The sequence below is a fragment of the Phalaenopsis equestris genome, unplaced genomic scaffold (assembly GCF_001263595.1).
Source record: "Phalaenopsis equestris unplaced genomic scaffold, ASM126359v1 Scaffold000002, whole genome shotgun sequence".
Classification (NCBI taxonomy): domain Eukaryota; kingdom Viridiplantae; phylum Streptophyta; class Magnoliopsida; order Asparagales; family Orchidaceae; genus Phalaenopsis; species Phalaenopsis equestris.
In genome coordinates, this window is record NW_018164444.1 from 80,707,185 (window position 1) to 80,718,601 (window position 11,417).

The following is an 11,417-nucleotide window of genomic DNA, read 5'->3' on the forward strand; positions in this document are numbered from 1 at the left end:
CTGAACTTCTGTCCCATACAGATGAACATAAATGGAATGTGACAATTGCTTCTTAATATGTATTAAATCTGCAAATCAGGATCCTATTGAAGGTCTAATTATTGGGTACGAAGCTGCGTGCGCTCTCCAATCACAGCCTCACATCGCGGACCCACTGTCATACAGCGCGATGTGCGACTGTGATCCGAGAGCTGCGTGCGCTCTCCGCACACAATAATCGCTCCTATTGAAGACTAGTTGTCTGAATAACTTTCAATTTTTAATTATTTTATATTTTTGTTTTATTCTGTTTATATAATCTTTAATTTGAAATAAAATATACTGCAAAGAAGCTAATTTGCTTTTCAAAAAAAAAATTAAAATGACTCTTTTAACTATTTTGTGAATTAAGAAATACAATTAACTTGTTAAACAAATAAAGAATAATATTGAAATAAAAGTAAAATATAAGACAGAAGTAATCTCAAGTGGCCTCCAAGTCTTCTCCTTAAAGCATATCCCATTCCACATTAGCGAAGCACCGCCAAAATGCTACTAGTAGTCAAATAGTCCCCAATTACATGGTGTCATTTTTGTCCCAGAGTTTATAGGTATACCAGTTGATCCCGGGAATCTTTAAATTGAAGCTAACTTAGTCTCTTTAGAGGACTGCTAGTGCCCCAATTTAAAAAGTTTGCCAACTAATTTGCCACTCATTTGAATTCTGGGATTAAAACGACCCCATGTAAATAGTTAAGAGACTATTTTTGCACTTCGCTCAATACAATCATGGCAAGAACTTAAACTGGTTTTTGCAATGAGAAGATAAAGGGCTTCTCTTAAACACATCTCTCCCACCCTCAATCTCTCTCTTGAGGTTTCTATTCCATATTTGTATGTGGAATGATGCCTTTATAGACTTTCTAAAATGGTCTCTTCCCTAAATGATTTGACTGCATCAAAGCTTAGGATATGTTATGACTACCTTGGCATAGTTATTTACCTATAGGATAATCCATAAGCAAGTGACATGCTCTGCCACGAGTTAATTGCTATTCAACAATTGGGTGAAGCTCGGGCTGGAATTAGCTCAGAGTATAGTTGTCTATACTGAGGGTATGGCACACACTCATTAAATAGAAGTAAATATCAACAGAATCACAAAGGCAAATTTTTACTTCAAATTAATGCAAAAGTTTTCACCAGATTTACGGTGGACTTCTAAATTACTTTTTTGCAAGAAATTATTGTTGGATTTACGTCTTAGCATTGTACAAAAATCTACACACATATAAAAGAAGTGCTAAAATAGGAACACTGAAGATTTTACACGAAAATTTCAAAAAGAAAAATAAAATAGGATTTGACGTAGTTAAAATAATTCACTAAATATTTCAAGGTACAAGGTTTTATTTCTTTTTATGTAGAAATGATGGGGTTACAATGCGCTGACTAAAGTATGAAGTTATCTGGCTAATAATTGTGTTATAATAACTACTAGTTGTGGTTGGTGATGATCTCTGGTGGTGGTCACTTTTCCATTTTCCTTAAGAGTGTGGACTTAGCTATTAGCTTCCTCCCCTCGTGTTGGAAATGAAAACTTTTTTATAGAGTTTTGGAAGAGAGTTTTTTTTATATAAATTTATCCAAAATCACAAAACACTCCACTAGTTGGTATGTGCTGATTCATTTGATCATGGATCACTATTTTAATTTTTAAGTGTCTTAACAATCTAAGAATTAAGTGATCTTGAGCTCATTGTATTTCTCTTGTAGAGACACTCGATTTGACTACAGCATGCCAAATTTGTAAATACTATAATTTTAATTGCTAAACTATTAGATGAACTTATTAAGCTTATTCTCTATAATATTATTAATTCAATTTAGGCTGCTTTCATTAAAGAAGAGATATTGTTGATAATGTTATTTTGACAAATAAGTATCTAGTTGGATTTAACCTATTAATTCAGAAAAAAATTTATTCTAAAATTGATTTACTTAAAGCTTTTGACATGGTTAATCAAACTTTTCTTTAAGACAAAATGATTAGATTGGGATTTTTTATTGGTTTTATTTGTTAGATTAAGGCTTGTACGAATGATGTTTATTTTTATGTTATCGTTAATGATGAAACATTTGGTTACTTTGATTCTTTTTCTAGTTTGAGGCAAGTTCCTCCTCTTTCTTTTTATTTATTTGTTATTATTATAGATGCACTCTCTTTATGATTGATACTTAGAATTGTTTTATCATGTAAAAACTTTTTAAAAAATTATTCATCTAATTTATGCTGATGACCTTTTAATTTATGGGGATACATATTCTCTTATTATGCATCAACTTGTTAATAATCTGAACATTTTCAGTCATGCTACTAATTTGGTTATTAATTTACTAAGTAGGTTATTTATTTTTCTAAGAAAGTTGATTATAATTTACAAGGTTATATTTGTATGATTAGTAGATTGAAAATCATCCCTCTTCCTTAAAAATATATTGGTATTACTATAAATTATTCTAAATTGAATGTGATAGATTGTACAATCATTATATATAAGTTTCTTTTATGGTTGGCCGATTAGAAAAAAAAAGTGTTATTTATGGCCGGATGCTTCCAATTATTCTATAAGAAGTTATCTTTATTATTGGTTTTGTTTTATTTCTTCACCTAAATATATTAAGAAAAGAATTACCTCTTTTCTTAGTAATTTTCTTTTCATAGTAGTAATAAGAAGAAAATATCTACTATTTCTTCGCATATTACTACTCTTCCTAAAGTTTTTGGAGGCATTGATACTTCCTCTTTAAATACTGTTAATTTAATGTGTAATTTGTAGATTATGAGGAGGCATTTTAATTCTAATTCCTTATTAGCTAATTGGAGTAAGGGTTATTATTGCACATTGTGGTTTGAAACTATATCCAAAATCTCTACATTTTGGAGAGATTTGATTAAATTTGAATTAAAGATTAAAAGGGATCTTACTTTTTAGGTTTATACTAAGAACAATCTTCTTTTCTTTTTGATCTCCGTCTTAATGGATCCTCTTTATTTGAAATTTATGGTAATTTGACTTTTGAATGATTTCATTTCTCTAAACTTTTTCAAATAAAATATTTTCTTGTTAATGGTTTTTAGTCTTTTCCTCAAGATTAGGACATTTCAGCTTATTGTTTAAATCTTTTTCAAAGTGTACTTATTTATGAAGATTATTTAACCTATCTTTGGAAAGGTAAAAACCATTTTAATAATAAATATGTCTATCATTTTATTTATGAAAAACTCACGGTTTGGTATAAAGGTTATTATTGAAATTTTACTTTGTTTACTTGGAGAATTTTTAATTTTGAATTTAAAACTAGTGTTATTCTTTATTCAAGAGGTATGAATATTAATCTTAATTACATTTTATGCCTTAATGGTATCAAAACTCATAAGCATCTATTTTTTGGATGTTTCTTTTCCCACTTTTTCTACAAGAATTGTAGTCCTTTTGTAGATTATTTCATTATTGATAGTAAATTTTTTCAAGTTTGTTTATCATGTTAAGATTATTAATTGTAAAATTCATAAAAAAAAATTTATCTTTTAGCCATACAAACTATTGCTTATACGATTTGGGTTGAGAGAAATAATAGAGTTATTAATAATTTTATTAATTCCATTCAAAATATTTTAAGAGAAATTCTATGGAAGATTAAGATCAAAAATAGAAATAAAAGTTTAAATATGAAATTCCTAATTTTATTAGAATTTTTCATAATTTATAACATTCATTACTTTTGTTTTTCTTTCCTTCCTTTGTTTTTTTTTTCTTTATTAATGTTCTCATTTTGCTTGGATGGTTTTGGTTAGCTTTTTAGGTTGGTCGTTTTGTTCTGGCTGTCCTTCTGTCTTTTAGTTTTTTTTTATGAAATTTATTTTAGGTTGTTATTCTTTTAAATTAGATGTTTTATTGATTGATGAATACTATTATTTAGTCTTAGTTTTTGTGGTTGATTCTCAGTAAAGCTTAGTTTCATTAATTTTTGTTAAGATTTAATAATTATTTGGAATTTTTTTCTTGATTTTCTCATTTACTCTGTTTAATTCATTAAATTTATATGGATTACCATCTATTTAATTTATTAAATTTGTAGTTGAGTTTTTATTTAGAAATTTCTTTCACTAAATCCAGATGGATTTTGACGTTCTGATATGGTTTTGATTGAGCTTTTTTTTCTTTTTCTTTTTATTTTGTTATTATTGTTTTGCTTTTAAATTTTCATGTATTCGTTGTTGTGGTTGGTGTGATTTTTAGTGTTTTATGTGGTTATTTATGAATGCTAATCTTGGCTACCTATTTTGTTGGATTTCTTTTGGTGGTTGTTATTTGGGTGCACTTTTTGCTGTTTGATAGTGCATCAGTTTGTGTGGCATTATTTCAGCCAATTGTAGTGTTTAAGATTGTTATCTAGTTACTTTATATCGTTATGACTACTTTATTCTGGGTTGATTCTTCATTTTTATCATAAAGTTTTATTGATTGATGGATTCTACTCTTTCGTCTTAATTTTTGTGACTCATTTTAGTTAATGTTATGAACTATCATATCATATATGAAAAAATCTAATCTTTTTTTTTTTTTTGCAATATATGCCTGATTTTCTCATTTGCTCAGTTTAATTCATTAATTTTAGATGGATTTCCATTTGTTTTATTTATTAAACTACTAATGAGTTTAATATGTTGTGGCAGATGAGTCTTGTTTTGAAAATCTGGATTTCCATCTACATTGGCTCTTTAAATCAGAAATTTACTTTTCTATGAATCTGGATGGACTTTGATGTTATGCTATAAGTTTGGCTTAGCTTTTTTCTTTACTTCTTTCTTTTGTTAATTACATTTGGTTTTATTCTTTCTTGTTTTTATTCCTTGTGGTTGTTACTAGGTGTTGTGGAAGATCTTTTCTTACCAGTTATTTAGTGTTGTTTTAGTTTTGTGTGGTATTTTTTTGTCTTTTTTTCTTTTCTTCTTTCTTTTGTTGATTACATTTGGTTTTATTCTTTCTTGTTTTTATTTCTTGTGGTTGTTACTAGGTGTTGTTGAAGATCTTTTCTTACCAGTCATTTAGTGTTGTTTTAGTTTTGTGTGGTATTTTTTTGTCATTGCTTGTAATAATACCTTCTCTAGTTGGCATTTTGCAGAAAGACTTATTTTGCTATTTGGAGGTCTTCACTTGGTGGCTACTGTTGGAAGTTATGGTTTCAAGTTTTGTTATTTGTAAGATTGTCTTTTTTGTAGTCTTTCAAATAGGCTTTTTTGAAGATTTTTTTTATATTTATTTTGAAGGGTGAAGAACTTCTTTGAGTGGTTGCTATTCTCTATTTGTCTAACTTAACCTTCTTTTTCTTGAAGATGAATATGCAAGTTAGATTATTAACTTCAATTTTTCTTAGGGTTGGATATTGTTTGTGCTGTTGAGGGTCTGTTTGGGGCAGCTGCAGCTTATTGTATAATCTGCTGATAAGATTATTAAATATAATATACTAATAAGCTACGTGTGGTGGCTATTGCAAATTTTTATTTTTTTTAAAAAAGTCATACTACTGCCAAAAAGCTGTCACTGCATCTAGATAGTTGCGGTCTGAAAACGCTGTTTTCAACATTTTCAATACGCATAAGCTGCGAAAATGCAATTTACCCAAATAAGTCATGTGCATTTATGTTGTGTTGTGTTGGACTTTTTATTATTATTATTTTGAGTCTTTTATTATTTTTTGTATTTAAGAATCGTCGTGTTTTTATTGAATTGTGTTAGCCGCTTCTTCGATGGCAATGCCGGCAACCGCGGCTGTCTCCCCTCCCCTTTGTCTTCCTTTCTCTTCTTCTCTCTCTCCCTCCACCTGCAATTCCATTCTCCATTCCCATTCTACGGATTCTGTTCGATCCCGAAGCCATCACTACAAACTTTCTTCTTCTTTCCAGCTGAAGCGGATCCAACCCGAGTCCCTCGCCTTCGCGCTCGAGCAGTCCGCGGAGAAGGGATCTCTCCGAGAAGGATTGCAAATTCATGCTCGCCTCCTTCGCCTCGGCCTGCTCACCTGCGATGACGCCAACCACCTCTTCCACCACCTCCTCCTCCTCCTCTACTCCTTTGCTGGGCGGCCTGACTCCGCCGCTGCGGTCCTCCGCCTTATCCCTTCCCATATACTCACAACTTTCTTTTTTAACACGGTCATCCGCGACCTCGCAGCTTCCTTCCCGGAGCTTGCGGTTGACCTCTTTATCAACATGCTCGTCGCGGGCCTATGTCCCAACGAGTTCGCGTACCCATCCGCCCTACGCTCCGCATCGCTACTCGGCCGTCTCTTTCTAGCTCCACGCTCACGTACTGAAATATGGTCTTCAGCATCACAATGTCTTCTGCGCCACCGCACTTCTTGATCTGTACGCTAAACTGGCTCCTCTATCAGATGCGCGCAAATTGTTTGATAGAATTCCCAACAGAAATGAGGCTACTTGGAATTCAATGATTGCAGCGCTTGTGGAAAACGGGTTGCTGGAGAGCGGATTGGAAATGTTGGAGATGATTGAAGACGATGGGTTCCAGGTTGGTGTTAGCAGCTGGAATTCATTTCTTGCTGGCTGTGTTCGCTCAGGGAACGTCGAGCTTGCTTGGGAGATTCTTGTAGAGATGGTTTCTAGATCAGCAATGAGTATGAATGCAGCCACATTTAACACCCTTCTTCCTGTAATTCCTGAAATTCCTTTAAATTCGCTCAAGGAGCTGCATGGCTTTGCTCTGAGGAAACTAGAGATAACGGAGATGACTCTAGTTGATAAAGATCGATTGTTGTCGGCATTAACAGCTGGATATAGTATCCATGGATTGATGGACTATGCTTTTCGGCTCTTTGATAGTCTTAACTTGAAGAGTCCCCATCTATGGATTTCCATTATTTCGGGTCTGTTCACATGTAATCGAGCAGATGAAGCATTCGTTGTGTTCCGTGAGATGTCTTCTCTGTGCGTTCAAGCTGCTCAAACACTCTCAAGAACATCCTTATCATTACTCCTTTCAGAATGCTCCCCAACGTCAAAAACTGGATTAGAGATCCATGGCTATGCAGTAAGAAAATGCCTAGATTCGAGTACATCTGTAGGCAATGCCCTCATGGCCATGTATTCTAAGAAGGGTGACATGGACTCAACTCTCAAAATCTTTGAGAAAATCCTTGAAAAGGATGTAGTCTCATGGAACACAATGGCTGCAACCTATTCTGCAGCCCATGATGTTGATAAGGCATTCGAGCTCTTCCAATGCATGCTTGCTGAAGAAATCGAACCAGATGAATTCTCTTTCAGCTCCATCCTCAAGAGTTGTGGCCATTCAACTCATCTTGTTCAAGCAACAACATTGCATGGGAGAATGATCAAGAGCGGTGTCTCTCAATCATTCATGGTGGGTCCATTCTCTCATGGATGCCTATGGGAAATGTGGGTGCTCATCAGACGTCAGAAAAGTTTTTGAAGGAATGGATTCTCGTGATATTATTTCTTGGAACACCATCATCTCCTGTTACGGTTTCAGCGATTATCCTCACGAAGCTTTACTACTTTTCGAAGAGATGAAAGCAGAAGGTTTTCAGGCCAACAGAGTCACCTTCGTTGCTCTCCTAACAGCTTGTAGTCATGCAGGGAAGCTCAAAGAGGGTTTCCAATTCTTCGAAGCAATGAGGAAGCAATATGGAATCATTCCTGATGTAAGCCACTATGCTTGTCTGGTGGATTGCATGGGAAGAATAGGAGAACTTCATGGGGCGTATGAATTCATTAAAAATATGCCTATTGAACCTGATGACTGTGTTTGGAGTGCGTTGCTTAGTAGTTGCAGGATTCATGGTGATTTGGATCTAGCAGAAGTAGCAGCTAGCCATCTTATACAGTTGAAGCCACAACATTCAGGATATTGGGTTCTTCTATCTAACATATATGCTGATGCTTCCAGGTGGGATGATGTGGCTAAAGTGAGAGCAGCCATGAAAGAGGCGAGTGTGAAGAAGTTTCCAGGTTATAGCTGGATTGAAATTAGTCAGAGTGAGGTGCACCAGTTTCTTACTGCGGATAAATCTCATAAAAATAGTGGTGATATTTATCTTGCTCTGGAAGGACTGACCTTGCAGTTGCAAGATGAGGGTTATGTCCCCCGCCTGGATTTGAAGTTTTCTTGGAAGGGCTCATTTGATTGCTTGAAGTCATAGTTTAGTGTGAAATCCTGATCCCAGCCCCAGAATCAAAACCTTCCTTCGAGCCTGTATCCCGATATTGAGGTAAGCTTCATTCCCTGATTGTGTTTCTGATTCTGTTGCCCGAGAACAAAAGAACTATTCATAGCTAGAATTGCGTGATCGACTTGTTGGGACTATTGGGGATGATAGAGAGTCCTCTAGCCCGGTCCCGTCCTTGTGTCCTTGTCTTCCGATTTGACCGAGCTAGCAAATCTCAATTTCTTCTGTGGCTAGGTCCAGCATTCCCTTCCTTCGTTGCCTTTGAGTTTCATAAGGATTGAAGAAGCTTTCCGGGATCATAGGCATTTCGAGCTATAAATTATGTTTTAAAAATACTAAATTTGTTAAATTTAATTATTAATTAGCCTAACTTTGATTTCAAACTTCATAAACCTCCTAAATCTCCATGAAAAATGAGGATTTTAATTTTAAATTGTATTTTCATTTAAAGCAATCTAATAAGCCCTTAGCACATCCACTGCATCTGTCAGGTAGCTAAATAGCTTATGGAGAGGGAAATTGGATTGCCACATTAAGATTGTTATTGTTGTTATTTTAAACCGAGATTTTGCTTGCTACATTTTTTATTGGGTCTTCAATCGCCAACCAAAATTAATTTAAGAATTCAGTAGAGGCCAAATTTACACTGACAAGCCTTTTCTTCTTGGGAAATTTACATGCATACCTTACCGTTCACTAAAGTAGCTGCAGTGTTATCTTGGCATCAGTTAAACCACAAACGTACCAGTTCACATTAGGTTTCGGTCGGCATCAGAACCACTGCCTAATGGGTAGATGGAATACAGATCGCAAATTCTTTAGTGCGACATGATTATGGGTGAAATGTTATATTTACGTGCTACTTAAGCTAGGTTTTATGTCTTGGTCAGATCTAGACCCAATTGTTCCAAATGTGCTTGATTTTGACCATGGGATGGGGTCAAGGTGAAAGCTGATAGTCTTAATAACTAGCTGTTATCATGAGTTAACGTGGTAACTTAGTTAGGCTAGGACTATAATTATTTGATGGTGGATTTGCATACATCCCAATTAAAACCTTCTTTATTTTCATATCTAACATCTAAAATTATTTATTTATTTTAATACCACCTAAATTTTGTTAATAAATCAATTTGGGATAATGGGAATCAAAACTTTGGGGGCTCATCCGATGTGAATTTTTGGGTGGAATGTCTTCTGCAATCAATTGTTTTTTGTTTTAAATTGATTTTTGTAAATTTATTGTCATCCTTCTTGTTGCAACCAGAACTTGATGCTTTGTATGTGTGGATATGGTGGGGTTCTGTGACATGAGTGATAGAGTTGATGTATTAAAAATTTTGAGATAATTACATAGAGACCACCCGATATATTGATATTTTCAAATTAATCATTCATATGATTTTTTTTAACTACGGAACCAATGTATTTATTTTTTAGGTGGCATAAAAATAGATAAATCATTTTAGGTGTTAGATATGAAAAATAAGAAGGCATATCCTTATTTTATTTGACTTAGGTTTTCCTATTAAGTGTTTGAACTAGAGTAGATCTGATAGGATAATATTGATTAGTCATTGTATTAGCTTAATAAATATAGTTAACTGATTTGTTAATATTGTTTAGTAGTTTGTGTCTCTATAAATATCTCCTATTAAAGATATTGAAAGGAATGGAAAAATGAAGTTTCTTTCTCTTCCCTCCGATTTCTTCTTATTCTTTCCCTTTTCTTTATTGTTTGGAGTTGAAGGCTTCCTCATATTGTCGTTCATCATTCTTATCCGAATTTCTATACTTATACTTTTACTCTCCTCCTAACTTCTGGAGTTGTCGGTATCCATGAATTGTTGAGTATCAAGGAAAAGGATGGCAATGAGCCTGAGTCACTGACTCGCTGGTTGAAGTTGTGTTTAGTTAGCCATATCCTCTTTCCATCGCAAAAAAACTTGAGCTTAAGTGGCATAACGTATCTCTGACCATCGTCATTGAGAAACTTTGACAATTGATCTACTAATGATGGAATGAATATTTTGTTTACTGAATCACATAAAATTTTAGCTTACTCCACCCATATATATCATATAAACAAAAGCAAGGTAGTGAAATGTAGGACATTTTTTATGCAAGTTCGAATTTGATCTTGAGCCAGGTACAAATAGAAATTTCTGTTATTTTGGATGATGGAGCCTTTTATTATGTAGTGATGATATTAATGATATTATGACATGCGTGCACAAGGAAGAAACAAATTAATGAGTTAAGGATTCAATCTGTTTTCTATGAATGAGATAAAAATAGAAGAATCGAGAACAATATAGAGTTTCTCCTTTTTTAGTACAAGCAATTAAATTTTTCAAAAAGGACTTCAAAAATCTTTTGTGTATGTATATTATTATAGGAGTAATCTTTGGGAAGTACATGTAAATATAATCACACTTAGGATGATCAAACTGAAATTATAAGTTAATATATGCTCTAAAGTTGCAGATATCATAAAAAAATGTCCTTTTTAAAAAATTGAAGTTAGGGGCATAAATAGAATCTAAAATTCGTTTGATTCTATTAGATCTAAGGCATTGATACTTTTAACTTGAAAAGTTATCTATGCCAACACTCGTTCTCGAACCAAGATGAACTAGCACTATTTACTAAGAGCATCATTCCTACCAATTTAATAATAATAGAAACTTCATGTTAAATTGTCTATATTCAGTAAAGTTCAGGAAACAATTAAGAAAGATACATTTTCATTCATATATTCATATGAAAATGTTCAATATCAATACTACTGAATTAGTAAATTCATATTTATAATGTCTTATTTAATAATCAACTTTATCCGTACTAGAAGCATTGTTTTTGTTTATATAGAACAATCAGAACTAAAAAGTTTTATTCTCAGTCGGGGTATAAGATGTATAATTTTTTTTGGAGTGATTTTGCGACTCAACGCCTTAGTATAAAGTAGAATGGAATATTTAGATTCTTTCTTGTCTATTGTAATTGTGCTTTTCTATTTTTAAAACACAAGTCATAGGAAAGAAAAACCATCTAATGAATTAAATATTAATAAATATTAAAAAATACACAATACTGCGTATTTTGAATTAAGTAGATAGAAAGATTCTTTTTTTTTTTCATATTACCTTGCTCTAACTAATAAT

The 11,417-nt window shown here is 33.1% G+C and overlaps 2 protein-coding genes across 2 annotated transcripts in view; both read left to right on the forward strand.

Moving 5' to 3' along the window:
* The first annotated feature begins 5,794 nt into the window (after positions 1–5,794).
* Positions 5,795–11,417, forward strand: part of LOC110020450 (putative pentatricopeptide repeat-containing protein At5g09950) — a 52,699-nt gene continuing 47,076 nt past the window's right edge. Inside the window, exons 1-2 of the mRNA XM_020718563.1 lie at positions 5,795–6,238; positions 6,342–8,295. Of these exons, the coding sequence (XP_020574222.1) occupies positions 5,795–6,238; positions 6,342–7,496 (1,599 nt within the window). The 3' untranslated portion in view covers positions 7,497–8,295. The remainder of the gene's footprint in view (positions 6,239–6,341; positions 8,296–11,417) is intronic.
* On the forward strand, positions 7,501–8,226 carry LOC110020459 (pentatricopeptide repeat-containing protein At4g21065-like). The gene has a single exon (XM_020718574.1). It carries the CDS (start codon positions 7,501–7,503, stop codon positions 8,224–8,226), a length of 726 nt encoding a protein of 241 aa, XP_020574233.1.